The sequence below is a fragment of the Chiloscyllium plagiosum genome, unplaced genomic scaffold (assembly GCF_037043375.1).
Source record: "Chiloscyllium plagiosum isolate Xiang-an unplaced genomic scaffold, Cpla_swu_hap1 HiC_scaffold_6, whole genome shotgun sequence".
Classification (NCBI taxonomy): Eukaryota; Metazoa; Chordata; class Chondrichthyes; order Orectolobiformes; family Hemiscylliidae; genus Chiloscyllium; species Chiloscyllium plagiosum.
In genome coordinates, this window is record NW_028270144.1 from 18278774 (window position 1) to 18306722 (window position 27949).

At 43.1% G+C, this 27949-nt stretch overlaps 1 protein-coding gene across 4 annotated transcripts in view; it reads left to right on the top strand.

Annotated features, from left to right (window-relative positions):
• nalcn (sodium leak channel, non-selective) overlaps positions 1-27949 on the top strand; it is a 296924-nt gene that overhangs the window by 3671 nt on the left and 265304 nt on the right. For all 4 annotated transcript variants that reach the window (XM_087987922.1, XM_043691273.2, XM_043691274.2 and 1 more), the window contains exons 2-6: positions 1295-1432; positions 14101-14283; positions 24969-25052; positions 25154-25293; positions 27483-27611. In XM_087987922.1, coding sequence (XP_087844048.1) covers positions 1325-1432; positions 14101-14283; positions 24969-25052; positions 25154-25293; positions 27483-27611 — 644 coding nt within the window. In that variant the 5' untranslated portion in view covers positions 1295-1324. The remainder of the gene's footprint in view (positions 1-1294; positions 1433-14100; positions 14284-24968; positions 25053-25153; positions 25294-27482; positions 27612-27949) is intronic.

The window sequence follows — 27949 nt, forward strand, 5'->3', positions numbered from 1 at the left end:
CCAGAATAAGCTGAAGGGTGAGATAGAAACTGGGGGAGGGGCTCTTTGGGGTGGGGAATATTGGAGTTCAGTAAGAGTCACTGAGGGGGTTTGGTTCTGGAGCTAACCAATAGTTAGGCTAGTTTTTTTTCTCTCTTGATGTTTTCAGCTATCCAGGTAAGTACAATGAAACTGTAGTGTTTGCAGCAAGTACCAAGTGGATCTTATCGACTATGAGATCTTCGATTGGGGTTGTTACCCTGGGGCCAATCAGGGAGCTCTGTCTGACAGAGATAAACAGGAGATTCCTTGTGTCTTTCACTGTCTCTCACACCTGCACACACACATGGGTGCTGGGGAAAAAATAAACAGGAGTGTCAGAGGTTCTGTTCACCCTGAGAGCTGGCTCTGAGGGAACTGGATCAGTGTCAAGGACTCTCCACATGTAAATTAAGGGTAGCTTGGTGATGGGATACTGGCCTCTGTGGCGTAAAAAAAAAACAGGAGATTCCTTGTGTCTTTCACTGTGTCTCACATCTGCACACACACAACATGGGTGTGGGGAAAAATAAATAAACAGGAGTGTCAGAGATTCTGTTCACCCTGGGAGCTGGCTCTGAGGGAACTGGATCAGTGTCTTTCAATGACTTTCCACATGTGAATAAAGGATGACTTGGTGACGGCATCCTGGCCTCTGTGGAGTTAGTTCATCTGTCATATCACTTCTTATCCTGACCTTCTCCGGGGAAAACAGTCCCAACTTTTCCAGTCCAGCTTCATAACTGAAGTTTCTTATCACTGGAAGCATTAACAAAAAGGAGATTCCTTGTGCCTTTCACTGTGTCTCACACCTGCACACACAACATGAGTGCTGGGAGAAAAATAAGCAGTACCGCTGTTAGACGGTAGTGTGGGGGTACAGCAAAAAAAAGAAAAAAAGTTTTTAAAAAAGTTAAACAGGAGTGGTGATGGGATACCGGCCTCTGTAGAAAAAAAAGGAGTTTTAGGCTGATGGCTGGCTCTGAGAGAGCTGGATCAGTGTCAAACAAAAAAATAAACAGGAGATTCAGACAGTCTCCTCATTCTAGGGACCGGCTCTGAGCTGGCTAGTCAGAGTCCGTGTACTGTGCCCATATAAATAAAGGGTGACTTGGTGATGGAATACTGGCCTTTGTGCAGTTATTGTAGAGACTGTCTAATATCTCTGACTCCAACGCAGCAAAATATCTCTGATCTTACATCTGGTCTCTGATGATCTGGAGACCAGAAGCTTTGGGCTATTGTATTTGCCTGACTATTATTTTTATGTTGACAGAATTCTTTTCTTGAAATCTTGATTTCAAAGATGTTGAAACGGAAGCAAAGTTCAAGAGTGGAGAGTCAGCCTGTTACAGACTTTGGACCTGATGAGATGCTTACAGACAATGCTGATATTTTGTGGATCAACAAGCCGGTAAGTTACATTTGTGGTGGAGGTCTGACATATATTTCGGTATAAAAGTCTCCAAATGTTCTCCTGCCCAGCCTCATGTCCTCCATAAGCATGTGTTCATCCAAAACTGCTCCCTGTGTCCCAACGTTTCAGATGTCTCACTCACTCGTTTCTCCTGTGCTCATGGTCTTGTATTGGGCCCAGTCTAGCTACATTCTGATTTGAATCCTTAGTTTTTCTTGTTTTCAAATCCCTCCATGGCCTCCCTATCTATGCCCCTCACGATTTTATAAATCTCCATAAGGTCACGTCTCAGGGGAAGTTCCAGCCTATCCTTTCTAACTCAACCTTTCCAGTCTCAGTAACTTCCTTATAAACCTTTTTTTTGCACCCTTGCCAGTTGAATAACATGTTTCCTTTAGCAGAATGACCAGAATTGTATGCAGTACTCCAAATGTGGTCTTAGCAATGTCTGATACAGCCATAAAATGATGTCCCAACTGCTGTTCTCAATACTTTGACTGATAAAGTTGTTGTTTACTTGCCAATATTGTACAAGGCACTAATCAGACCACAGCTGAAATACTGTGAACAGTTTTGGTCCCTTATCTAAGGAAATATGGATTGACATTGAGGCAATCCAAGGAAGGTTCACTAGGCTAGTCCTACTAGGCTTTGGCTATGGAGGGACTGTCTTATGAGGAGCGGCTGGGGCTTATAATCATTGAAATGTAGATGAATGAGAGGCGACCTTATTGAAATATACAAGATTCTTATGGGATTTAGTAATTGTGCAGAGATTGTTTCTCCCTGTGGGAGAGTAAAGGATTAGAGGGCATCATCTCAAAGGGTTGCTCATTTTTATTTTTATTTACTCATGGGATGTGGGCATCACTGAGACAGCATTTATTGCCTGTCTTTAGATGCCCTTGAGGCGGTGATGGTGAGCTGTCTTCTTGAACTGCTACAGTCCATGTGCGGCAGGTAGAGCTACAATGACTGGGAGGGTATTCCAGGATTTTGACCCAGTGACAGTGAAGGATCAGCAATGTATTTCCAAGTCAGGACGATGGTGCTTGGGAGGGAGCTTGAAGATGGCAGTGTTCTCATGTAACTGATGCCTTTGTCCTTTTAGATTAAGGGCATGTGGGTTTGGAAGATTCTTTCTAAGGAGCTTTGATGAATTTCTGCAGTGCATCCTTTGGATGCTACACACTGCTGCGACTAAGCATTGGCATGGATGTTTGTGAATATGATGTCAGTCAAGCGGACTGCTTTATCCTGGATAGTGTCAAGCTTCTTGAGTGTTGTTGGAGCGGCACTCATCTAGGAGAGGAGAGTGTTCCATCAAACTCCCAACTTTTACCTTGTGGATGGTGGACAGATTTTGAGAAGTCAGGAGATGACTCACTTACTGCTGGATTCTAAGCCTCTGACCTGTCTTGTAGCCACTTTATTTATAAAGTGTAGAAGAAGGAGCAGAGACATTATGATAGCATATTAAATTCTTAGGGGATGTTTAGATGTTGAGTGTTTGTTTCTCTATGCTTGAAAATCTAGAACTATGAGTCACTGTTTTAGGATAAAGGGTCAGCCATTTTGGACTGAGATGAGCAGAAATTTTGTTCTTCAACTATTTGTGATTCTTTGGAATTCTCGATCCAGAGAAGGAGATGTGGATGCTCAGTCATTAAATACAAGAGAGGTTGATGGAATTTTCAATACTAAGGCAATAATGGGAGTTGGATTTAAAGTTCCGGGTCAATCATTGCTGTAGTTTTTGACAGTCCTTTAGAATCAAGGATGGTTTCTATCAGGCTAGACAAGTCCTCACATGCCTGAGAAGCCCAGTTCTGATTTTATTGAATGTGGAGCAGGTTCATGGGGCTGAATGGCCTACTTCTACCCTTTTCCATATGTTCAAAGTGTTACAGCCAATGAAGTGCTTCATGAAGTGTAGCTATTGTAGTAATGTGGGAAAATACTGCAGACATTTCACACAATGTTCATCAAGATCCCACAATGAGGTAGATGAAATAAAGAAGTTCTGACAAAATGCCAGTGAAATGCCTTGTTATTCTCTCCTTAGACACCTGCAGATGTTTCCTATGATTTTATTTCAGATTTCCAGTTTCCACTCTTGATTTGATATGATAAATGACCAGATATTTTGTTTTCATTCACATCGGTTGATGGATAAATGGGAACCCTTGACATGGGGGAGAATCCCAATTTTCTCCTTCAAAATAATGGACTGGGATCTTTTATATCTAACTGAGAGGGCAGACCAGGCTCTTGGTTTTACTGAAAGGTATATCACAACTTCAGTGGGATACTTGAGTCCATTGGAAGAACATGTCCCAATTTACTGCAGCTCCATGTCAAAACTGTGTCACTCGGTGAGGAGGAATTTTTGTTTAACCAGAAGTGGTGAATTTTTGGAATTTTAAAATAGATGTTGGGTTGTTAAGTATAATCTAGTTGAGATAGACATGTTGAATCAATAAAGGAAGTGAGGGTTATGGGAATAAAGCTAGCAAAGTAGAATAGAGGAAATACTAGATCAGCCATAGTTTCATTGAATGGTGGAACAGACTCAGTGGGCTGAATGGCTTAATAGTACTCCTATGCCTTATGGTCTTGTATTGGCAGTTAATGTAGTGCTAAAAAAAACAAACTAAGTGTTGGACCGAAGGGTCTGTTTCCGTGCTGTACATCTCTATGACTCTATGATTCTACTCCAAGTATTTCTGTATGTATCATCTATTTTCTTTCCCTCTGCTTTGGCCCGTGGTATTTATGAGCCATCTCAGGTTTCAGTCCAGCCTTTCGACCAGTTTTAAATCTCCCTGAGGAGATGGTGAGGACTGCAGATGCTGGAGGTCAGAGTCAAAAAGTGTGGCACTGGAAAAGCACAGCAGATCAAGCAGCATCCAAGGAGCAGGAGAATCAATGTTTGTGCATACGCCCTTCACTCCTGCTCCTCAGATGCTACCTGACCTGCTATGCTTTTCCAGGGCCACACTTTTCAACTTTTAATCTCCCCTGTCACTCGCATTCCCTGCTTTACCTGACATGATGGCTGCCATAGTTGTCGAACTAGGGAATCATTGTGAATTTTCTCAGATTACTAACAGAGAAAATAGCTGGAAAAATTCAGCAGGTCAGGCAGCATCTGTGGAGACAAAGCGAGTTAACGTTTGGGTCCAGCGACCCTTCCTCGGCACTGATTGTAGCTTGGAAAAGGTTATGCTCAAAGATATAGGGGGAGGAGGAAGGAATAAGCAATAAGGTAGCGATGGAACCCAGAGAGAGAAAAACAGTTGGGCAAATAAAGAAGTGGGTAAAGGTTAGCCTGGGAGAACGAATAGCTGCTTAGTGGCTGACAATGAATTGTGTGTGGTAGCAGCCCCTGTGATAACAAGGCCTGGTGTGTGGGGGTTGGGCTAAGTAGAGGGGAGAAAGTGTTCAAGCCCTAAAATATTGAATTTAGTATTGAGTCCTGAAGGCTGCAGGGTTCTCGAGCAGAAAATGAGAGGCTGTTCTTCCAGCCTGCACTGAGCTTCACTGGAAATTAGTTTCTCAAGTCACAGATTAGGCCTCACTTGCTATATTGTGTCCAATTCTGGCCACCATATTTTAGAAAAGGATGACAAGGCACTGGCAAGTTTGCAGAGGAGATTTATTGGAATGGAGGGACTGAAGATTGTTCTCCTGAGAGCAGAGAAGGTCCAGGGGAAATGTAATGGTGCTGTTCCAATGCATGAATCGGAAATGCCAGTGTTGGACTAGGGTGGACAAAGTTAAAAGTCACACGACACCCGGCTATAGCTCAACAGGTTTAATTGGAAACACTAACTTTTGGAGCGCCGCTCCTTCATCAGTTGGTTGATCTGATAAAGGAGCAATGCTTCCATTTAAACCTGTTGGACTATAACCTGGTGTTGTGTGATGTTTTAACCAAATTCATGAAGAGTTTTGATTAAGTTGGTGGGTAGAAACTGTTTTCAGTGTCAAGTCAGTTGGTAACCATAGCTTGCAAATTTAAAATAATTCATAATGGAACCTCATATGAAAGGAGAAGAGCTTGTTTCACACTAATTGTTATGATCTAGAAGCACTAGCAGAATTACATAATCAGGTTCTACAGGAACTTTCCAAAGGTGCACATACTTGAGGAGGGCAATTGGGAGAGGGCAGATTTTAGGGGCATGGACGAGAAAACCAAAGTGTGCCACAAAATTGGACAGTTCTTCCAAAATGCTGCCACAGGCATAATGAGCTTAATTGTTGAATTCTGAATTGTAAAATTCTCTGATTCTGCAAAGTAACTCCGTTATTCATAAAATCCCTACATTGTGGAAGCAGGCTGTTCAGCTGAGCATGTTCACACCAACCGATGGAAGGGCATCCTACCCCAGCCCAAGCCCTATAACCCCAAGGCTAATCCACCTAACCTGCACATCCCTGGACACTTTAGGGCAATTTAGCCTGCCTCTTCCACACATCTTTGAGCTGTGGGAGGAAACCCACACAGACATGGGGAGAATATGAAACTCTGCACAGAAAAGGCATCTGAACGGATATGTTATAGCTCCTCCTTCTGGTTATTATACAGCATTACACAGGATTTACAACACAGAAACAGGCCATTCAGCCCAACTGGTCCAGGCTGATGTTCATGTTTTATGTGAACTGCTTTTGCCCTTCTACATCTCATTAACATAACCTCCTATTCCTTGCATTTGAATGTGTTTGTCTAGTTTACCCCAAATACATTTTATGATGTTGTGATCTTCTTGCAATATATGCCCATGTTAATTTTTTTTTAAATCCTCTGTCTTAACTTCCAAACTGAAACATCATTTTATACTGCCATAACTTAGTACGTGAAGGTCAATGCATTTTTGACAGATTCCTCAGTCTTTATTACAACTGAACCATCCAAGTAAATGTTTATCCATACAAAGGAATTGGAAGCGGGAGACAGGAACAAGCCAATCTGCCCCATTGAGCCTGCTCCATCATTTGATAAGATTCTAGTTGAATGTGTCTTCAACTTTTCTTTCCTCTTTCTCCCACTAATACTCTTGACACCCTTGTCCATCAAAAATCTGTCTATTGCATCCTTAAAAATATTCAACAATCCGATCGCCACTGCTTTCTGGGAAAGAGAATTTCACAAACTAAAGACTGTGTCTGAGAAAATATTTTTCCTCTGAATTAAAAGGAGGCCCCTTAAGTTGACTCTGCCAATTCTAGTCTCTTCCAAACAGGAAAGGATTTCAAAGCAAATAGAGCGTAAAAGTCAGGAAATTTTGCTGAAAAGCTATGCAAGGAGCAGGTCAGACCACAGCTGAAAAACTGAACAGTTTTGCTCCCTTATCTAAGGAAAGAAGCATTGACATTTGAGGGGAGGCAATCCAAACAAGGTTCACAAGGCTAATTCTGGGTGTGGAGGGACTGTCTTGTGAGGAGAGTTGGAGCTTGTACTCATTGGAGCTTAGGATGAGAGGCAACTTTATTGAAACATACAAGATTCTGAGGGGAAAGAACTGAAAAATGTGTTGCTGGAAAAGCGCAGCAGGTCAGGCAGCATCCAAGGAGCAGGAGAATCGATGTTTCGGGCATAAGCCCTTTTTCAAGATTCTGAGGGGACTTGACGGGGTCAATTTGGAAAGGTTGTTTCTCCTTATGGGAGAGTCTGGGACAAGAGGACAGGAGCATTTCCGACCTCAACGAGTAGTGATTCAATGGAATTCTTTACCATGGAGGACTGTGGAGGCTGGGTAATTAACTAGATTCAATGGTGATATGGGCAGATTAGTAATTACTAAGGGAATCACAGGGTTATGGGGAAAAGGCAGGAGCATGGAGTTGAGGATTATCAGATCAGCCATGATCTCATTGAATGGTGGAGCAGACTCAATGGGGTGAATGGCCAGCTTCTGCTCATATGTCTCATGGTCTTATACACGCACTTAGCTTTCACCCCAACAAGTCCCCTCAAGACCAACTTGGCTTGAATAAGATCCTCTCTCATTCCTGGGAACTCCAATGGCTCACTCTACATCCCTGCCTCTTAAGAAAACTTCCTTTTCCCAGGAATCAGTCAAGCGATGTTTGCATCGCTTATAATGCAATTATATCTTTTTAACTATGGGGATCAAAACTGTACACAGTACTCCAGATCTGTTATCACCAATGTCGCGTAGCTACAGCAACATGTCACTATTTTTTTGTAATCCATGCCTCTTCTAATAAATGACAATATTCATTCTATTTGCCTTTCCAATCGCTTAGTGTCTCTGTAAATTGTGATTTATGTACCAGGATATCTAAATCCCTCTGTATTGTGGAGTTTTGCATTCTCCACTTGGATAATATGCTGTTTTTCTATGTATGCTGCCTGTTTTGCTCGCAAGAGAAAGCTTTTCACTGTGCCTCGGTAACACGTGACAATAAATTCAATTCAATTAAATTCCCTGCTTCCTGTCAAATGAGGGAAGTTTACATTTTCCCACATTATACTCCATCTGCCAAATTTTGCACACTGACTTAATATGTCTATATCCCTTTGTCCTCTTGAAGCTTACTTTCCTACCAATTTTTGTGTCATCAGCAAATTTAGCAACCACGCATTCCATCCCTTTGTGCAGGTAATTGATATAAATTATAAATTGCTGAGGCCTCAGCAGAGATTCCTGTGGCACTCCACTGGTTGGTTGCTGTGAACCTGAAAATAATCCATTTATCCTTACTCTGTTTCTTGTTATCTACCTAACATCTCATGCATTCCCCCTTATACCACAAGCTGCAATTTCTATAGTTGATTTGATATCCTTATGCCTTTTGGAAATCCAAATGTACAGTTTCCCTTTCAACTGCATTGCTTGTTATTTCCCACAATTCTGAAATCTGAACAATCTCTTTACTAAGCTTTTAGCTTAATCTAGAATGTACTGTCTTTAAATGTACTGAATGCAAATTCGATATTGCTGTTAAAAGAAAGTACTTAGATATATACTGTGGCACAGTGGTTAGCACTGCTGCCTCACAGCGCCAGAGACCCTGGTTCAAATCCCGCCTCAGGCAACTGACTGTGTGGAGTTTGCACATGCTCCCTGTGCCTGCGTGGGTTTCCTCCAGGTGCTCCAGTTTCCTCTCACAGTCCAAACATGTGCAGGTTAGGTGAATTGGCCATGCTAAATTGCCCGTAGTGTTAGGTGAAGGGGTAAATGTAGGGGAATGGGTCTGGGTGGGTTGCGGTTCGGTGTGGACTTGTTGGGCCGAAGGGCCTGTTTCCACACTGTAAGTAATCTAATCTAATCCAATCTTAAAGAAAGCAAATCACAGATGGAGACCATTCAGCCCGTTCTGCTGGTTCTTTGAATGAGTTGTCACCAGTACAACTATCAACAGCACGTGCTCAGCAATAACGTGCTCAATGATGCCAAGTTTGGGTTTCACCAGGGCCACTCAGCTCCTGAACTCATTACAGCCTTGGTTCAACATGGACAAAAGAGCTGAATTTCAGAGGGGAGGTGAGAGTGACAGACCTTGACATCCAAGGTTGCATTTGATGGAATGTGGCACCGAGAAACCCTAGCAAAACTGTATTCAATGGGTGTCAGGGGGCAAACTCTCCACAGTCGTACCTGACACATAGGAAGGTGGTCGTGGTTGTTGGCAGTCAGTCGTCTCAGTTTCGGGAGATCTCCGCAGGAGATCCTCAGGGTTGTATCCTAGGCCCAAATATCTTCAGCTGCTTCATCAATGCCCGTCTTAAGGTCAGAGGTGGGGATGCTTGATGCTGATTGCGCAATGTTCAGCGCCATTCACAAACAGTCCATCTTTAAATGCTGCATTTGTAGGTGACAGAAATGGCGGAGGGTGATGCAATGTAGACAGAGGTTGGTGGGGTGGAAGGTGAGGACCAGGGGTGTTCTGTCCTTGTTGCGGTTGGAAGGGTGGGGTTCGAGGGCGGAGGTGCGGAATTGGATGAGATGCGCTGGCTGGCATCATCAATCACGTGGGAGGGAAAATTGTGGTCTTTAAAGAAGGAGGCCATCTGGTGTGTTCTGTGGTAGAACTGGTCTTCCTGGGAACAAATGCGGTGGAGGCGGAGGAATTGGGAATAGGGTTTTGCATTTTTGCAGGAGGCAGGGTGGGACGGGGTGTAATCCAGGTAGCTGTGGGAGTCGGTGGGTTTGTAGAAAATGTCAGTGTTGAGTTGGTCACTGTTGATGGAAATGGAGAGGTCCAGGAAGGGGAGGGAGGTGTCAGAGTGGTCCAGGTGAATTTAAGGTCAGGTTGGAATGTGTTGATGAATCATTCACCTCCTCACGGGAGCACAAGGTGGTGCCGATGCAGTCATCAATGTAGCGGAGGAAAACGTGAGGAATGGTGACGGTGTAACCACGGAAGATAGACTGTTCTACGTAGCCAACAAAGAGACAGGCATAGCTGGGGCCCATGTGGGTGCCCATGGCTACCCCTTTCATCTGGAGGAAGTGGGAGGATTCAAAGGAGAAATTGTCGAAGGTGAGGATCAGTTTGGCCAAACAGATAAGAGTGTCAGTGGCAGGGTACTGGTGGGGATGTCGGGAGAGGAAGAAGCGGAGGGCTTGGAGGCCCTGGTTATGGCAGATGGAGGAGTAGAGGGACTGGATGTCCATGGTGAAGATGAGGCGTTGGGGGCCGGGGAAATGGAAGTCTTGGAAGAGGTGGGGGGCATGGATGGTGTCCCGAATGTATATGGGGTGTTGCTGGACTGGGGGGATAGGACAGTATAGTGGTAAGTGGGGATGAATTCAGTGGGGCAGGAACAGACGATGGGTTGGCCAAGGTAGTCAGGCTTGTGGATCTTGAGTAGGAGGTAGAATTAGGCGGTACAGGGTTCCTGATCTATGAGGTTGGAAGCTGTGGATGAGAGATCCCCTGAGGTGATGAGGTTGTGTATGGTCTGGGAGATGATGGTTTGGTGATGGGAAGTGAGGTCATGGTGAAGGGGGCAGTAGGAGGAGGTGTCTTCAAGTAGGCGTCTGGCTTCAGCGGTGTAGAGATCACTGTGGCAAACTACCACTGCATTTCCGCCCCCCCCCCCCTTGTCCGCTGGTTTGATGGTGAGGTTGGGATTGGAGCAGAGGGAGTGGAGGGCTGCGCATTGCGAGGGTGAGAGGTTAGAGTGGGGGAAGGAGGTGGACAGGTTGAGGTGGTTAATGTCTCGGTGGCAGTTGGAAATAAAGAGGTCGCGGGCAGGTAACAGACCTCTCCAATGAGAGACAATTCAATACCGATGATGTTACCATCACTGAACCCTCTACTCTCAACACTCTGGAGGTTATTACTGACCAGAAACTCAACTGGACTTGCCATATAAATACAGTGGCTACAAGAGCAGGTCAGAGGCTAGGAATCTTGCAGTGAGTAAGTCATCTCGTGACTCTCCAAACCCTTTCCAATTCTTCCAAGGCACATGTCAGGAGTATGATGAAATACTCCCCACTTGCCTGGATGAGTGCAACATCAATACTGAAAAAGCTTGTCACCATCCAAGGACAAAGCAGCCTGCTTGATTGGTACTGTATCCACTCCATCCACCACCAACACTTAGTACCAGCAGTGTGTGCTATCTACAAGATGCACTGTAGAAATTCACCAAAGATCCTCAGACAGCACCTTCCAAACCGACAACCACTTCCATCTAGAAAGACAAGGGCAGCAAATGCAAGGGAACACCACCACCTGCTTGTTCTCCTCCAAGCCACTCACAATTCTGACATTCCTTCACTGTATTTAGCAAAATCCTGGAATTCCCTCCCTGACAGCAGGTGGACTGCAGCAGTTCAAAAAGGCAGCTCACCACCACCTTCTCAAGTGTAACTAGGGTCGGACAATAAATACTGGCCGGCCAGCGACACCCACGTCCCATGAGTAAATGGAAAAGCTCTTCATAGTTTTAAACATCTCTATCAAATGTTTGAACTAGTATAGATTCTCTGGTATCTTTATGTCACCATAACCCTAGTACCAGTTTGGTAAACCCACTCTGCACAGTCTCTATAAGGATCTTGTCGGGTAATGTCTGTTTTAAGGGAGAGGAACAAGTATTGAGTGGAGTGCCTTAATCTCCAGGTGCTCCGGTTTCTCCACAGTCCAAAGATGTGCAGATTAGGTGAATTGGCCGTGCTAAATTGCCCGTAGTGTTAGGTGCATTAGTCAGGGGTGTATGTAGGGGAATGGGTCTGGGCGGGTTGCTCTTCGGAGGGTCGGTGTGGACTTGTTGGGCCAAAGGGCCTGTTTCCACACTGTAGGGAATCTAATCTAAAAAAAAGCATACCTAAGATATAGAGTCATAGAGATGTACAGCATGGAAACAGACCCTTCAGTCCTATGTCTATAGCTCAATTTGCCTTTGTAATTGGCTCCAAACTGGTCAAATATTGCAAACCGTGGAAGTTGAATTCACTTTGTGTGTGATTTGGAGGTGCCAGTGTTGGGCTGGGGTGGACAAAATGAAAAATCACACATCACCAGGTTATAGTCTAACTGGTTTATTTGGAAGCACTAGCTTTTGGAGCTCTGGCTGATGATGGTGTTGTGTGATTTTTCACTTTGTGTGAAATAAGTTAGCAAAAATGTACAGAGTTGGTGAAAGAATTGCTCTAAGTGCAAGGTAATATGGATGTAAATAAAATATTATAAACAGGTATGGAAAATCACTTCAAAACTTCTTGAAGAAAGGCATGATATCTGTTAGGAGTTGTATTAGATCTAATGTGAAGAATGTTTGAACTATCTTTTATAATTGGTTGATTAAAAGAAGTAACATTTCAGATGTTACTGAAAGAAAAAGAAAATAGTTTTGAATGTTGCTGAAAAGAGAGACATGCTCCCAAAGATTTTTGCCTTGCAGTCTTCAAGAGGGTCAATACTGCCAAATTTCAAACAATCGCAACAACTTATATCAAAGGAGAAAAAGATGGGTTGGCAAATTGGCCCTATTTGGCTGAGTCGTTGACATAGAGTGAATGATGAGATCTTTTAGCTTCTGGATCATTTTTAAAAAGACACAAGCTTTGAATAAATTCTTTTCTGCAGAAAGCAGATCCCCGTGTATAAATGTATGTCACTTCTAGTAAGCATAAAATTGCCACCTTACAAGTTTGAATGATTATGTTCAATTGTGTGTCATGCAGCTTGTGGCACACGCTGCATTGTTCACCAAGTGTTGACTAATCACAGAAAATGGGATTTTTTTGAGTCTTGATAATGTGAGCTGGTTGATTGAACAAGTTGAATGAATGGGCAAATGCATGGCAGATTAAGTATAATGTGGATAAATATGAAATTATCCACTTTGGTAACAAGAACAGGAAAGCATATTTTTATTTGAATGACAATAGGTTGGGAAAGGGGGACGTGCAACAAGAATTGGATGTCTTTGTACACAGATCGATGAAAGTAAGCTTGTAGGTGCAACAGACAGTAAAGAAGGTAATTGGTATTTTGGCCTTCACAGCAGAGGATTGAAATACAGGAGCAGGAATGTCTTGCTGCTATAGTAAAGTGCCTTGATAAGATCAGACCTAGAGTATTGTGTGCAATTTTAGTCTACTTATTTGTGGAAGGATGTTTTGGCTATGGGTGAATGCAGTGAGGGTTTATCAGATTAATTCCTGGGATGCAGGGCTGATGTTTGAAGAGCGACTGGATTGGTTCAGATGGTAGTCATTGGAATTTAGAAGAATTGAGGGTCGGGTGGGTGGTAATGTCATAGATATGTCTAAAATTTTAACAAGAATTAATAGGGTAAATGCAGGAATGCTGTTCCCCTTGACTGGGAAATCCAGAACCATGGTTTAAGGTTATGGGGCTGGCCATTTAGGATTGAGATGAAGAGAAATTTCTTCACCTGGACTGTGGTGTAAGCTCTGCCACAGAAAGTAGTTGAGACCAAACTATTGAATGTTTCCAAAGCTTTAGATACAGCTCTTAGGGCTAAAGATATCAAAGTGTATGCAGAGCAAGCAGAAACCAGATACTAAGTTAGATGGTCAGCCATGATCAAATTAAATAGTGAAGCAGACTTGAAGGGCTGAATGGCCTGCTCCTGCTGTTATTTTATTATGTTTCTATCATTGCTGATAAAGCTGATCTGATTAGTGAGTGGAAGTATGGATCCTAACACATTTATTGACTGACAATTATCATGTAAATAGTTTAACTATCCAGTGTATTGAAGCTGTGGACTATATTGAAAGTAGCACCAGTGATGTACAGTGAATCCTTTCTAAATGAACAGTCCCAAAGGTTGGACACTCTAAAATAGATACTTATTGAGAGATTGAAATAACTTGTAACTGATTCAACAGACATTAAACCATAAATGTGCATAACATTGCATAAATGACCTTTGATGCACCATATCCTTGGTTTACACATAGGATGTCACACTGTACGGTGTTGCACTGTATCAGTTTGAAGGTCATAATGAATGGTGGGATTCCTTCCTTGCCTGCATGTACCTGGGATTTGGATCGCCTCACAATCTCCTCAGTTATGTTCAACCATAACCTGTAAAGGAAAGACAGTTGTTTCCTGCCACAGTGGCTATCTGTACTATCTAGATTTCACTGTACCTCAAAGGAAACAACTAGTTACTAATACTTTCTCTTTCTGTGCAGTGGGTTCACTCTTTGCTGCGAGTTTGTGCCATCATCAGCGTTATTTCCGTCTGCATGAACACTCCCAAGACATTTCAGCACTATCCACCTCTTCAGTATGTGACGTTTGCCTTGGACACGCTCCTGATGTTTCTGTACACTTCCGAGATGATTGCAAAGATGCACATTCGTGGCATAGTCAAGGTATGTTTATGTTTCAATGAGAAGAGTTGCTATAATGCCAGGTGGCGAGCCCATTATTACTAAACTCCTGTTGGCAATTTGTCTGAGGATCTATGTGTGCTTCACATTTTCTTTTACGTGTTTCCATGTTAATGTATCCCAAGACATCTTGGGTCAGGGTCAGACCAGCCAGCAGGTCCACCACTCCTGGCAAGGCCAGAGCTCACTAATGGAGCTACTGGATAGAATGGAGCCTCAAACCCAGCTGAGTAAAGGGGTCTGGATGGGGAGGGTTTAGCAAAATTTAGTGAGGGAGGAAGAGGGTTTGGAGGGGTAGACAGAATGGGGTTTAAAGACTGTGCAGGAGAGAAGGAGGGGAGGTAACTCTCTTCTCTGGGGGTGCACCAAATGCACAGGGCACCATCCGAAAGTGGTACACCCCTTCTCTCCTGCACTTATGATTATGTTGAACACAAACAGACCGTCCACTTTGGCCTGGCTGCCCATGCCAGTTATATTAAGGTTTGAGCAGGGTAATATTTGGGTCAATTGAGCTCTTAACAAGCAGTTCTGATGCAGAGTCACTGGACTCAAAACCTTAACTCTGTTTTCTTCTGATAGATACTACCAGACCTGCTGAGCCTCTCTAGCAGTACCTGTTTATGTTGTGTAGACTGACAAAGGAGTCAAAGGGTATGGGGGCAGATAGGAAGGTTCAAGTCAGATCAGTTATGAGGTAATCAAAAGACTAGAGGGATCAATTAGGTCTACTGTTGTTTCTAATTTGTCTATAAAATGAAGAAAGCATGGCCGTTATCGTGGCAAGAGTTATTCTAACAGTGATACAAAAGAGTTTTACCAAAGCTGTCAAGTTTTACAGTGTCATATGAAGTCAAGGAAGTATAGTCAAGGTATTCATGAATGAGCTGTTCAGATTAGTGTCATCCCAGAAGATTTGTCAGTTGATGTGAAAGACTATTGTACTGGAAACATGTAATGAAGCATGTTGTCAAGTTAACATCCAGCAGAACTGCTTCCCAGCCAGAGCTGAGATATGCCAGAACCATGACACACACATTTATTATGCACCTACCGTTAGACCAGGAAATGTCAGCAGCACTGCAAGACCTGCCCAAAGTCTCGGTTGATTATTAAATAACTCTTGAATCTCTTTAGCTCTAATAGTAACGTGGGCAGAAGTAGGTAGTAAGTCAAAGCAGCCTTCCTTGTGGCTGAAGAATTTTCAGGTTGGTTGGTGCACTGAGAAAAAACCGTAAATTATTTGACACGAACTTTGGCCAGTTTTGCTGTGCCTGTAATTAAATGATTGTTTTTTAAATTCATCCATGAGGTGTTTGCTGTGGAAGTCCATAATTTATTGCTTATTCCTAATTGCCCTGCAGTAGATGATAATGAACTTCTCACTTAATAGAACTGAATGGCTTTTTCGAAGGACGTTAAAACTCAACCAGATTGCAGGGACTCTGGAAGCACCTATCAGCCAGGCCTAATAAGGTTGACAGATTTCCTCTCCTCTGACACATTAGTGAACCAGATGGGTTTTTACAGCAATCTGGTAGTTTTGTACTGATAACCAGGTTTACTTTCAGTTTTATTTAATTAACTGGATTTAAATGCCTCAGACTGCTGTGATGGGCTTTGAACTTGTGTCTTCATTGTGTCTCTGAACTGAGTCCAATAGCATAACCACTACACGGCTCTACTCTAATACAATCAACACTGTTTAGAGCAAACAAACGGTTTTTGACAGGTCAGTGTTTGACTCTGTGTTTTCGAGTTCTCAAATTGTCAGACTGTTAAATTAGAATCCCTACAATGTGGAAACAGGCATCTCGGCTGAAGAAGTCCACACCGACCCTCCGAAGAGTAACCCACCCAGACCCATTTCCCTCTGCCTAATGCACCTAGCACTATGGGCAATTTAGCGTGGCCAATTCACATCTTTGGACCGTGGGAGGAAACCAGACCACCCGGAGGAAACCCACACAGACACGGGGAGAATATACAAACTCCACACAGACATGTGCCCGAGGCTGGAATCGAACTTGGGACCCTGAGGCAGCAGCGCTAACCCCTGAGACACCATGCCGAGCATGATTCTGAGTTCCAAATCATTCTGCTGTAAAACAGAATATCAGCTTTTTCTGTTGATCCAACTCAAAAGAAGGCAGTGTTATTTTCTACCTACTAGGAAACACATTTTTTTAAATGAATGAACGTTGTAATTTTATGAGAACATGGAGCAGAAGTAGTTGATTCAGCCCCTCGAGCCTTCTCCACCATTGAATACAATCCGGGCTAACCCGATTTCAGCCTCAACTCCAACCCATTGCTAATTAAAAATCTGTCTGTCTCCTCCTTAAATTTATTCAGTGTCCTGCCATCCACTGCACTCCAACAGATTCACAGCCTTTTGAGAGAAGTCATTCCTCCTCATCTCTGTTTTAAATCAGCTACCCCCCAGTCTAAAAGTATCACCTCTCATTCTGGATTGCCCCACAAGGGGAAACATCTGCTTTACAGATATTTTGTTAAGCCTCTCTAGCATCTTGTACACCTCAATTAGATCTCCTCTCATCCTTCTAAACTTCTCCGTTTCTGCTCATCAGACAAGCCTTTCATCTCTTGATTAATCTCATGCACGTTTTCTGACCTGCCTCCAATGCAATTACATCCTGACCAAGTATGGTGACCAAAACTGTATGTAGTACAGTTACTGTTTCAGTATTGTAAAACATTGTTAATGCCTTGTTTCCTTTTTTTGTTAAAACAAAACCCTGGCAGAGAATTGGGATATTAAAATGCAGTGGAATGCTTTAATGAATATATCAAGAGTGAAGCTTGGGCTGAATCGATTGTTCCTTTAACTTCTGATGTCTTGATTTATACACTTACAAATGTAGCTCTCCACTAAGGCTTTGAAGAAGTGCTGGGATTGGGGGCGGATGTTGTGTAGTTACCAATTTATTTTTAAAAACGACAGTTTATTTTCTGCTGAGGAACAAGGGCTTCCATGTAAAGCAGTGAGAGCGCTTTCTGTTTCACTGTTGGTTGCTTCCAGGCTAAGTTTGGTAAACAAAAGCAGAAGTTGTTGGAAAAGCTGAGCAGGTCTGGCAGCATCTATGAAAAGAAAGCAGAGTTACTGTTTCGGGTCAGGTGGCCCTTCCTCAGAACTGGGTTTGGTATAGCTTACTGCAGAGTAGATCTCCCTGCATGCTATCCCAACAATCTGCATTGCCCCAGTCTTCACTATTAGCGTTACATTTTCCCCATTCCCGTCTCAAATTATTTTGTGCCAACTCGCAGTATATAAAGTCCAGATATGAAGGCAAAACAATTATGAACCAGACATCTTCATTTTCCCACTTTACAATGTAAGTTATCTTCGAATCCCTACAGTGTGGAAACAGGCCATTTGGTCCATTCCGACCCTCCGAAGAGTGACCCACCCTGACCCATTCCCCAACCTTATTACTCTACATTTACCCCTAACCTACGCACTATGGATAATTTAGCATGGCCAATTCACCTAACCTGCACATCTTTCGATGATGGGAGGAAACTGGAGCACCCGGAGGAAACCCACACAGACATGAGGAGAATGTGCAAACTCCACACAGACAGTCGCCTGAGGGTGGAATTGAACCCGGGTCCCTGGTGCTGTGAGGCAGCAGTGCTAACCACTGAGCCACCATACCACCTGACAAAAGTAATTTGACCAAGTTATGCCTCTGGTGCAGTGTCAGACAGCACAGAAGGAGGCTATTCGGTCCATTGTGCCTGTGCTGGCTCTTTCAAGGAGTTATCCAGTTGATCCCATTCCTGCTGCTCCTTCCCTATGGCTTTTTTTTGTTTTTCCTTTATCAAAAACCTTTTTTTATTTACTGTTGAACGGGCTTTCATTGTCGTTTTCATTAGGTGTTCCAGACTGTACAAAGTTGCTATGCTGTCTAAAAAGTAAAATCTCACTTCCTCTCTGGTGCTTTGTTCCCTCTGGTTCCTGACCCCCCCCCCCAATGAAAACAGTTTTTCATTATTTGCTCTATCAAAACATTTCACGAATACCTCCAATAAATGTCCCTTCAATTATTTCTTCTTTGAGAGTAATTCCAGCTTCACCAATCTCTCAATGTGAATGAATTCCCTCATCCTGGGTACTATTATAGTAAATCTCCATGGCCCCTCTCTGAGGTCTTTGTGTCCTTCCTGATGCAGAATTGTCTTGAAGCGTCAGGGGTCTTGCCTGCTCCTCAGGGAAGGGGTTATACCCTCCAAGAGCTGCTGGCCAATGAGGCTGGCACCTCTTGCACCCAGCAGCACCATAGAAGTGGCTTTGGGAAGAATAGTCATGGAGTCCCAGGGTCGTTGATGACCTGAGACAGAGGGAAATGATGTGGGGTGGTCTTAGATCAAAGAGCTCAAGGAGAGGGGGTGATGTGGATCTCTGCCTGAAGTGCCTAACCAAAGGGCTGGACAGAGAGTGCCTCTGAGGAGTTTACCACACATCCTGCTACACCCCCCCCCCCCCCAACCCCTGCTCCCTCTCTGATGTGACATTTTGCCTGCATGATAACAGATGTCATGGTGATGCAAGGTGACAAGCCTGACTACAATTGGGTTATTCACAGGAATAGCCCTGAGATGGTCCTTCCTTAGCCACTTAAGGTCCTCAACTCAATGTGAGTCGAGAGGTTCAATTCTGGCAGAGGGGGCAAGGCAACTTGTTTCCTTTATTCACTCAAAGGACATGGTGGGTCTGAGTGAGATGCTCTTCAGAGGGTCAGTATGGGGTTGATGGGCCAAATGGCCTGCTTCTGAACTGTTGGGATGCTGTGACGTTTCTATTCTATGAGGTCTGTTCAAAAGCCTGATTGTTTGAGATCTGACCTACAAGGGTGGTGATGTCAGCAAACTTGTAAATGGAGTTGGGTTGGAATTTGTCCACAAGATCATGAGCATATAAGGAGTATAGTAAGGGTTTGAGTTCGCTGCCTTGTGGGACACTGGTGTTGAGGATTATGGTTGAGCAGGTATGGTCATCTATTCTTACTGCACAACACTCCATCACTATCCTCTGTCTCATACTATCAAGCCAATTTTGTATCCAATTGGTAAGTTCTCCCTGAATCCCATGTGATCTAACATTATTAGTCTACCGTGCAGAACCTTGTCAAGGACTTTATTCAAGTCCATGTCGACAAAGTCTGCCGCTTTGCCTTATTAGTTAGATTTTAGATTAGATTAGGTTAGATTCCCTACAGTGTGGAAACAGGCCCTTCGGCCCAACCAGTCCACAACGACCCTCCCAAGAATAACCCATTTCCCCTCTGACTAATGCACCTAATACTCTGTGCAATTTAGCATGGCCAATTAACCTGACCTGCACATCTTTGGACTGTGGGAGGAAACCCGCGCAGACATGGGGAGAATGTGCAAACTCCACACAGACAGTTGCCCGTGGCTGGAATCGAACCTAGGACCCTGGTGCTGTGAGGCAGCAGTGCTAACCACTGAGCCACCGTGCCACCCATCTTTTTGGTTATGTCCTCATAAAGCTCAATCAAGTTTGTGAGATATGATTTCCAGTTCACGAAGCCATGCTGACTATCCCTAATCGGTCCTTGTCTCTCTCCAAATGCATGTAAATCCTAGCTCTCAGAATCCCATTCAACAACTTACCCACCACTGATGTCAGACTCACTTGTATATAACTCTCAGGCTTCTCCTTACAGCCTTTCTTAAACAACAACAGTAGCCGCCCTCCAGCCCTGCAGCACATCACCCATGACTCTGGATAAAACAAATATCTGTGCCAGGGCCCCCACAATTTCTTCCATAACTGCCCACAACGTCCTCTGATACAGGACTTTCTCTTCTGTAAGGTGGACAGTTTTCAAAGCAAATATATTTATTTCCCTGAGTACCCTAGCCTCCATTTCTTTCTCCACAATAAAAACTGACACAAATATTTGTTTAGTATTGTTTTAATGCAAGATTCACCTACCCTAACAAAGTACGCTTCCTGCATCAAGTTCATCAGCTCTTAGAACAAGAGATTCCATTTTACATGTGGTGTCCAGAACTGGACACTATACTCCAAGTAGATGCTAATGAATGGTTTTTGAAGATTAAGTGTAATTTCTTTGCTTTCACATGTTATGCCTCAATTTGCAAAGCCTAGGAATCCATACACCTTTTTTCTTAGCAGGAGGTTATTTAATGTGAGTTTTTTATTTATCACAATAATAGCACAAAGCTGAAGCAGTGCCTAAGCCTAATTAAAATTAGGAAATAATATTATGAGTAGGAATGGCCATTATGCATCCAATCCAAAGGCATAATAGTGGAATGATGAAATTGGGAGCATGCACAAAGATCCCAGTCAACGCCAGTTTTAATTCCCCAACTACTCCCTTTCCGACAGGACCATTCTTGGCCTCTACCATTGCCAAAACGAACCACACCACAAATTGGAGGAACAACACCTCATCTTCCGCCAGGGCAACCTACAGCCTGGAGGACTCAACATTGAGTTCTCCAATTTCAAATAACCTCCCTCCCTATCCCCACCTTCCTTCCGGGCCCCTTCCTCTCCTCCTCTCTTCCACTGTTCCCTGCCACCAACCAGATTCATTCCTCCTGTTGATCAGCCAGGTCCCACCTTCTACCTGTTTTCACCTATCATCACTTCAGCACCCTGTCCCTGCTACCGCCTTTGTCTGCATCTCCCCCCACACCCACCCCCAGTCCCGAAATGTCAACTTCTCCACCTCCTGATGCTGCCTGGCTTGCCGTGTTCTTCCAGCCTCCTGCCTGTGTAATGAATTATGGGGTCAGCATTTGGCAGGCTCAGTACTTATACATGTCATAATTGACTTTGGAAGGTGATGGTGACTGTTTTGTTGAACAGCTGCAGTCCCTGTGGTGTAACCACAATGCTGTAGGGAAGGGAATTCCACGATTTTAACAGACAATGATGAAGCAACTGCAATATCGTTCCAATCAAGATGGTGTGTAACATGGAGGGTAACTTGCAGGTGATGGTGATGCCATGGATCTGCTGCTTTGAAAAATCTGTAGTTTAATGTACAATGCAAATTATCGCAAGTTTCTGACTAACAGCTGCACAGTGTTCAGTGAATACCGACATCTGTCCATTACGGTCACTGGTGTCTAGTTCTATTAGATCAGCTGTCTGGTAAGATTAGCTTGGGTCTCCCCTGAAGCTGCTGCACCTGAGAATCTTTGCTTATTTTCTCAGTGCGAGCTTAATTATTTTCTCCCTTTTTATTTCTAAAAGATATCATTGTGTAGAAAGCTGTACAGCATTGCAAATGTATTAACTAATGCAAACAATACTTTGAAAATATTTAGATGAAAGAAATAAGGAGACATTGTGCATTGATTCCAATCACATTTTGTCCTTCTGTTTTATTTTGTGTTACAATCTCTTTTTCTGCCACCCATTGAGTCCAGAGCAGTCAGCCAGCTATAATGCATTAAGATGACATTGCACATTTTTCTGTGACCCTGATATCTGCCCTTCTCCAATTCTCACCTGTTCAGCATCCCCATAATAGCTCCATTGTTGGCATCTGTGCCATCAACTGTGTGGACTTGTAACTTCTGATATTCTGTTTACCTCTCTCCATGCAGATGCTCCTTGAAACCTTCCTCTTTGACTGAGCTCTGGTCACCTTTCCTAATACCTTGATGCATACTTTGGTGTCAGATTTAGTCTGATTACACTTCTGTGAAGTGCCTTCTGATATTATTTGCAATTTTAAAGATGCTGAATAAATGTAAGCTGTTGTTGAAAAGTATAATTAAGTTGACATTGAAATGCGGAAGGAACTTTAGATGTTTTCTCTTTTTGACTTTTCTTTCAAAATGTGAAATCAAGCAGAAACATTGGAAAATGGCTCTCGTCTATTTATTTCTTTTTATTTCCACTGGAGATTGGCCATCAGTCCACCTTTCATAAAATGACAAATAATGTGAGATGAAGTGCTTTTTGACAGCACTGTCTGTGCTCAGAGAAGTTGCAGATATCTGTGGAATATGCTTGCCATTGCATTGTACAGCAGAATATCATACTTTCAGACTGGGTCATAACCTTTAGAAGACCCGAGGGGGGAAAAAACTCAACTTTTAAATTTGAAATTCCTGTGAATTATTGTTGCTGGCCAGATCTGGGGAAGATGGTTCCATTGTGTCACTGGCGTAGTAACTCTGAGGGCCACCTGACAGTTTGGGCACACTGGGTCTAATCCCACCACAAAACGTGGTGGCATTTAAATATAGCTAGCAAAGAATCTAGAATTGAAAGCTGGTCTCATTAGTGGGGACCATGCAACTGCCATCAATTGCCATTAAAAAAAAATAATTGATGGAAATCTGATGTCCTTTTTGATCTGGTCCATGTGTGATTCCAGAACATTCTGTTGACTCTTAACTGCAGTCAAGAAATTAAGGACTTAGGCCTGCATCCAGTGAAAGAATTTTTATTAAATCCTAGAGGGATGGTTAGGGATTGATGGTTCAGGAGAGTTAGTGAATTTTAGGAATGGCCTTAAAGTACCCCTTACACCAATCCCATCAAGTACTCTGGGACAGCGGCAGCACGGGGTTAAATTAAAAGCCTGCACACACACACACACACCTCTTTCAAAGCCAATACAAAGGGAAAATAAAACAGCCCTCTTCCTGGGGCACCAAAGCAAAAACAAACGCAAACTCAAAATCAAGACAGAGCCTCTAACCTGAAGCTCTCTGACAAGGAATTCCAAAGACTCACAATCCTCTGAGAAAAAAATAATTCCTCTTCATCTCAGTCTGAAATTAGCCCTCCAGTACAATAAAACTAAGCCCCCGGACCTAGACTCTCCCATGAGGCAAAACATCCTCAGCATAAGCCCCTTAAGAATCTTATTTTTTAAGGAGATCACTGTTCATCTTTCTAATCTCTAATAAGTAGAGACCCAAACTGCTTAATTGTGGTTCATAAGCCAATCCTGTCATACCAGGGAGTTTCCGAGTAGGCCTTGTCTGAGCTATCTCCAATGAGGTAATATCCTTTTTTTTAAATAAGGATATCAAAATCACTCACGGTACTCCAGATATGGTCTCACCAGCACCTCAGCGGTACGTGTAAGACCATCTACATTTATTCTATGATTTTTGCAGTTCCTTACCGATCATTGCCGGGGTTAACAGAGGATCAAAAGGCAGTTTGTCAGTGTTTCAGCTTTTCACAAGCATTAAGAAGAAACACAAAATCCTACAAGGTTTAAAATTTAAACCCCAACCAATCCGGTCACATTTGGTGGATACCAAACCGAGTGAACCTGTACTGTGCAAGGCATGACTCCATTTAATGCAGATGCTTCCTTCAACATGTGCAACTGATGGCCGATTGCAACTAAGTTTTCTTTATTGGAGCAAGATTTGCATGACAGCTTTCAATTAGGCACTCGTGACGTGTAGAATTTAGTCCATGGTTTCATTTCACATTGTGATCTATGGTAATTTGTTTTGTTTGTTCACATGATGTGAGCATCACTGGTTAGCCCAGAATTTATTGCCCATTCCTAATTTAATAGTCAGCCACATCACTGTGAATCTGGAGCTACATGTAGGTCAGACCAGGTAAGGAAGGCAGATTACCTTCGCTAAAGTGCATTAGTAAACCAGGTGGGCTTTTTAACAATGAACAATAATTATTACACAGTCGCTATTGGCTCACTTTTTATTCCAGATTTTTATTGCTTTCCTCCTTTAGTTACCAATCCAGTAATATTACCACAATGCCATCACCTCCCCTTTAAATTTTAAACTTTTTAGGATTTTGTGTTCTATCCTTCCTAATGCTTTTTAATCTACTGATAGCCCCAGCAACGATAGAAAAGGAACAGCAAAAAACATAGAACAAATATGCGTTCTGCACTATTGTAGAGAATTGGGATATGGATTGAACACGCTCAGCACTACTTTACCTTTAAAGAGTAGAGATTTCAACCATTTCAAATGCTATTGTTTTGAGAAACTGTATTTAATTGGAATAAACACAAAGTTTTTCAAAGTTTGCAAATGTTACTGTTCTGAATACAGGATGAATTACTTAGTTCCTATGAAGGTGCAATTCATGGGGTATTTTGATTGTCTCAATTAACTCCACTTTAGTTCAACTTGATTTCAGTGAATCCTGATACTTGGCCATGACCCATGTGTTTGGTGTCAAATGGATCTGATGATTAGCATTACTTTAAGTTCACCTCTGCACGCATTTTGTTTCTGAGTTTTTAACTTTCATGGAAATGATAAAATTGATTTGTTTTTCCAAACATTTGCTGGTGACTCAACGACATATCAAGGAATCGTGCATTCACTCCTCCCTAATACCACCCATTTGTATTAAGCTAGTTGAACACATTCAGAAAACCATCTTAAATAATGAAAAGACAGATTATGGTCTAATGCAAATGGATATTATTGGTCCATTGTATAGTTTGCACAAATAGCTGGGACAGTGAATACTATTATCTGATATTTTTCTCATTGCCTGGCAAAACTTTCCTTTGGAAATAGGTAGTCAGATTCCAACAAATTGTTATCTGACACCATTGTTTTTGTTTTGTTTATCATCCAGTTCCTTTTATTGATGAAGGTTTACTCTTGTTTCACAGGGTGACAATTCATATGTGAAAGACCGATGGTGTGTGTTTGATGGGTTCATGGTCTTCTGTCTCTGGGTGTCTCTTGTATTACAGGTACATGCCAAATAGGTTAAGTAATTTAAAAAAAAATTGTTGAGCCTTGCATAAGTTATCTGTAAAACTCGAGTACAAAATATTAATGTTTACTTTTTCAGGTCTTTGAAGTAGCTCAGATAGTTGACCAGATGTCACCTTTAAGCATGCTGCGGATCCCACGACCACTCATCATGATTCGAGCATTCCGAATCTATTTTCGGTTTGAGCTTCCACGCACTCGGATTACAAACATCCTGAAGTAAGGACCAAAAGATAAGTGCATTTGCATAGAGACTGTCCTGATCTCAGGATTTCCCGATGTGCTTTACAGCCAATGATGGGCTCTTTGAAGCACTCTAATGTAGGGAGCAGCCAATTTCTGCACACAGGCGATCACATGCAACAGTGACCAAGCAATCTGGTATTGTTGGTTGAGGAATACACATGGGTCAGGACAGGGGACATGGAGACATGGTGTAGAAACGCAAGGGTTGTTACAGAGGATGATCAATTGCCCTCGGCCAATCTGATGAACTGGCACCTCCCGCAATCCCAGAAGCAGCAAAGGGCACAGCTGGGTTAGGAGTGTTAAGATAGAGAGGTTTTTGCCACCTTGTGCAAGGGGGACGGGCCAGGAAGGGGTGATGTTTTAAAATCCTGCAGAAGTAGGAAGGAAGGAGGTAACGTCTTTTTAGAATCCTAAAATCACACAATCCCTCCAGTGTGGAAGCAGGCCAAATGGCCCATTGAATCCACACCGACCACTCTAAACAGCATCCCACCCAGACCCACCCCCCACCCACTGCATCCCTGTAACCCTGCATATCCCATTGCCAATCCACCTCGCCAGCACATTATGGGCAGTTCAGCATGGTCAATCCACCTTGAGGGTAGTGGATGTCCATCATGAGCAGAGCAGATCCACTGGCCTGCCCCGAGATATAACACCTGCCATTTTAGGCACAAGTTTAAAATAAAATGGGAATCACACTCGTTCCCTCTCTCTACACCAATGCATTTATGTTGTGAAAAGCATAATGTTGGGGTCAATTGAGTGCTAAGCAAGCTAACTTATTGCTTAATTATTTATTTATTGGTGGACAGTCTGCTGGAATTAGAAACCTGAATTTTGTGCTCAGGTCTCAGGAGTGAGATTTGAACCCACAACCGTCTAATTCTCGGGTAAGTGGACAATGCACAGTGCTATAAATGATGTTGTCTTTTAAAGGTTTATGAACGACGAAACACTATATTGTTTACGTCCTGTCATAGAGTCATAGAGATGTACAGCATGGAAACAGACCCTTCGGTCCAACCCGTCCATGCCGACCAGATATCCCAACCCATTCTAGTCCCACCTGCCAGCACCCGGCCCATATCCCTCCAAACCCTTCCTATTCATATACCCATCCAGATGCCTTTTAAATGTTACAATTGTACTAATCTCCACCATTTCCTCTGGCAGCTCATTCCATACACATACTACCCTCTGTATGAAAAAGTTGCTCCTTAGGTCCCTTTTATATCTTTCCCCTCTCACCCTAAACCTATGCCCTTTAGTTCTGGTCTCCCCCACCTCAGGGAAAAGACTTTGTCTATTTACCCTATCCATGCTGCTCATGATTTTATAAACCTCTATAGGTTTGGGAGAAGATTTGTAGCTCGGGTGCTCATTGTGGTTCTGTTCGCCGAGCTGGAAATTTGTGTTGCAGACGTTTCATCCCCTGTCTAGGTGACATCCTCAGTGTTTGGGAGCCTCCTGTGAAGTGCTTCTGTGATCTTTCCTCCGGCATTTATAGTGATTTGTACCTGCCGCTTCCGGTTGTCAGTTCCAGCTGTAGTGTACCAATGTAGAGTACAAAATCCCATGCAAGGACTGAACAAAACACTACATAGGACAAACAGGAAGACAGCTAATGGTCCAAATCCATGAACACCAACTAGCCACGAAACAACACGACCAGCTATCCTTAGTAGCCACACACTCAGACGACAAGCAACATGGGTTTGACTGGAACAACACTACTATTATAGGACAGGCCAAACAGAGAACAGCCAGGGAATTCCTAGAGGCATGGCACTCATCCACAGATTCTATCAACAAACACATCGACCTGGACCCAATATACCGGCCACTTCAGCGGACAGCTGAAACTGACAACCGGAAGCGGCAGATACAAATCACTATAAATGCCGGAGGAAACATCACAGAAGCGCTTCACAGGAGGCTCCCAAGCACTGAGGATGTCACCTAGACAGGGGATGAAACGTCTGCAATACAAATTCCCAGCTCGGCGAATTGAACCACAACCTCTATAAGGTCACTCCTCAGCCTCTGATGCTCCAGGGAAAACAGCCCCAGCCTTTTCAGCCTCTCCCTCTAGCTCAAATCCTCCAACCCTGGCAACATCCTTTTCTAAATCCTTTCAATTTTTTGTTTTACTACAGGCGATCAGGAGAACAGATTTGGAGTGTGTCCATTTTCCTGCTGTTCTTTCTGCTGTTGTATGGAATTTTAGGAGTTCAGATGTTTGGCACGTTCACCTACCATTGTGTTACCAATGATACACAGCCAGGGTGAGCACTAACTTCACATGTAGTGCCTTTTCTCACACAGTATTATGTAATGTTAATTCTTCTTTACAAATAATAACCCAGGTCTTTTCAAACAGCAAAATGTTCAAATGGTTTTTGCTTTGCAGAAAATCCATTGTAAATTGCACCCATTAAACCTTCAGAGGAATTTTTCTTTTGTCTGTGTATTACCAGTCTCTCTATCTGTTCCATCCTGAAATATTTTGTTAGTTAAGTTTCCCTGGTTTCTACCCTATCACAGACCTTTTCTTCGCTCTTTATGCCATTTCTGCAAGCCTGCACTCCTGCACACTCTCGCTGTCACTCGCATGCGTTCACAC